Source organism: Rutidosis leptorrhynchoides, chromosome 2 (genome assembly GCF_046630445.1).
Source record: "Rutidosis leptorrhynchoides isolate AG116_Rl617_1_P2 chromosome 2, CSIRO_AGI_Rlap_v1, whole genome shotgun sequence".
NCBI classification, from domain to species: Eukaryota; Viridiplantae; Streptophyta; class Magnoliopsida; order Asterales; family Asteraceae; genus Rutidosis; species Rutidosis leptorrhynchoides.
The window spans coordinates 130379573-130382531 of NC_092334.1; the positions used below are offsets into that span (position 1 = coordinate 130379573).

The 2959-nt window shown below is 32.2% G+C and overlaps 1 protein-coding gene across 1 annotated transcript; it reads right to left on the reverse strand.

The window, feature by feature from the left end:
- Positions 1-531: 531 nt before the first annotated feature.
- LOC139891405 (uncharacterized) lies at positions 532-2061 on the reverse strand. Its single transcript, XM_071874372.1, has 2 exons — positions 1956-2061; positions 532-1348 (listed from the first exon to the last, which is right to left on the reverse strand). Exon 2 carries the CDS (start codon positions 1345-1347, stop codon positions 643-645), a length of 705 nt encoding a protein of 234 aa, XP_071730473.1. The 5' UTR covers position 1348; positions 1956-2061; the 3' UTR covers positions 532-642.
- Between the last annotated feature and the right edge of the window lie 898 nt (positions 2062-2959).

Sequence of the window (2959 nt, forward strand, 5' to 3'; positions counted from 1 at the left end):
TTTTTATTATTAAACTTATCAGTCTAATTATGATAATCACTTTCGCTGCTTCAATCCGGTATTGTTTTTTTATTTTCTTATTTTTGTGCGAGTGCAGAGGAATTCAACCAAGAGTACTTCACATTTTGGGCGATTGTCGCAATAGCATGGATCATTGTTCTACCGTTGCCTGACAGTTGGAAGACAACCCACAATGTTTATTAGATCCACTTGTTGGGAAGATCGAAGAATTGAATTTTAAACTCGAAACCATCATTAAAGCATGCTTAAAGTAATTATATATGCTTAAAAAGGGGAAGAACAAGAAGAATGAAACTTCATATCATATTTGGTATAAAACTGCAAATCAACCACATTCTTAACAAGAACAAAAAATTCCTTTTTTAATTTTTTTGGATTTAATTTTCATTTAGCCTATTTTGTTTATGGTCTTGTTTATATTCATCTTCACATCAAATCAAACAAATAAGAACAATAAAGAGGAAAGAAATTAATACTTCCAATTTAAAAAATTTCTATAGGTATACCAATCAAACCAGTAATCAGTAATCACTAATATTACTAATCACTAATTCACTAATCACTATCACTAATTGAATATTAAAGCAAGCACATAAATGATAACTGTAAATAACATTCGCATCAAAAATGGAACCATTTTTTATAGTAAACACAAGAACTAGGAGATATAAGTCCATCAGGCGTGCATTTACTAATCCGAGGGCAAACACCGCAAGGAATCGAAGCCATCACACCTAACTTCAAACCCTGATCAACCTTCACTGCAGAACACCTATAACACACATTTCCAACAGGGATCGAATGGTACTCACCGACCCCATTACTCTTCACTTCAACAACCACATTATCCAAAATCAACAACCTCAATATTTCACTTATCTGTTCATTCGAGCACTCTTTATTTGTCAGCAGCCCATTCTTATTTAAAAAGTCATTAACTCCTTCAACTGTTGCAACTTTCAGTTTCTTTATAGTCTTAAAACAAATATCTTTAAGTTGTTCAATAAACTCTGTATCGAGTTTACCATCTGTATACCATAAACCGCCAGTTACGTTTTCTGCAGGCGTATATTCTGCTACGATGTAGTGTTTCCCTTTAAATTGGGCATGAGGGATTTCTTTGATCAGTGATGAAACTTGCAGGGTCTTGATGCACTTTCTGACTGCAGCAATCGATAGCTTTGTTTCTTTCGTTAAGTTTTGTTCTGAAATCGCTTGGTACCCTTCGTTTTTGATACATTTGAAAACCTCATAATCGAGTTCTGATAAACCGTTGTTTGGTTTAATTTCTGCTCGTTTTCGTTTTTGTGATTGACATTGACTCATCCTAAATAAGATAATTATCAATTCATAATATATGTTAGTAAACAAACATGTAAAGCTTCATAATTCGTATTTGTTACTAAAAGTTACAGATTTTGCCACTTGGATTATCAAAAGAATGATATGTGTCCTGTTTAGGTCATTAGAAGTTGTGTAATTTCAAAATTATAAAATTAATTAATTAATTGTTAATTAAATCTTAGCATTGTAATAAAATCAAAAATAACTAAAAGTACATGGCACTATTAATATAAATATATCAACAGAACAAAAAGGCATCTTTCAAATTTTTTCATAATAACCTTACTTTAACCAATAAAACTAATCAAATTACAAACTATATAGTGTAGTATATAGTATGTTCACAGTATATATCTATTTAACACATTGTGCAAAAAATCGACATCGGTGATTATGCAACAATGAAGAAAGAGATGTTACATGTATGATTAATGCTTCAAATAATAAATTTAGTAATGGTTGATGGTACGGCATTAAAGGATGAAGAATATGTAAAATTTAACCTAACATTAGTCGAAATTTCTATAATTATGTATCAAAGTTTGAGAATTAAATTAAATAATAATAATAAACTAAAAGGATGCAGTTACTTGTTTGTGAACAAAAAGATAGTTGGCACCACCGGAGCAAAAGGAAGCGATTCCGTTCCGGCTTCAGAAGAGTTAGCGATGATCACCGCCGTTTCTTGATCACTTGTGATAACGTGAGTACCAAGTTGTCAAATCAACGAAATTTATAGAAAAATCGCTGCATAAATATTAAAAAACGGGCTCGGCCCAATTAATTTAATCGTGGACTATTCACGATTTAGGGTCTGTTTTGTGAAATAAACGGCCCAATTAATTTTATTTTCGCTCTCCGGCTGAAGTTTCTGGCTCGTTTTATGAGTTGACTAATCTTGAGACGACAACATGGTTTGAAAGTTACTCAGAGTCGTGAATGGTGAACGTTCATGGCCATGAGGGGTTTTTGATTCTCCATGAATTCGAACTCCTAATCTCACTTTCTACTTGATGGAAAAACCAGAAACGTCACTCTATTACCACCTCATGGTTGTCGTCATATATTTATATCTAGAATAAGTTATTTCGATTTCTTTTTATTTATATTAAATTATATTAACTGTCATTATATGTTGCAAATTAGACCGATCATTTTCTATATTTATATTTAAAAAATTAGTAATTACTTATTCGGTTTCCTTCAAAAAAATATAAAAACAACAAGTATTGCTTTCCTTTGATTTGAGCCATCCTTATTAAGAGCGTGCATGGTACAGAACCGAACCAAACTAGTTTGGTTCAGTTATTTCCCAAGTCCCAATTTGTAGTAAAAAGTCGCACTGAGGACTAAACCATATATATTCAATTTGGTCCAGTTATTTTTAGTGTTATTTTCAGGTTCGATCCGTACCAACGATGTAAATGTGGATAGAGGACCAGATTGAAATAGCTCGGTTGGATTCAAGATCTGCACGGCTCCTCATTTTCGGTTCGGTTTCTCGATTTTTCCCGAAGCATGCTTGCCCTTAGTCCTTATACAACAACAAAATTAATCAAACCTCAACATATTTGATGTTTTTCCTTTATTTTTT

Coding starts and splice junctions, on each gene's coding strand:
- LOC139891405 (XM_071874372.1), bottom strand. CDS start 1,347: ATGAGTCAATGTCAATCACAAAAACGAAAACGAGCAGAAATTAAACCA.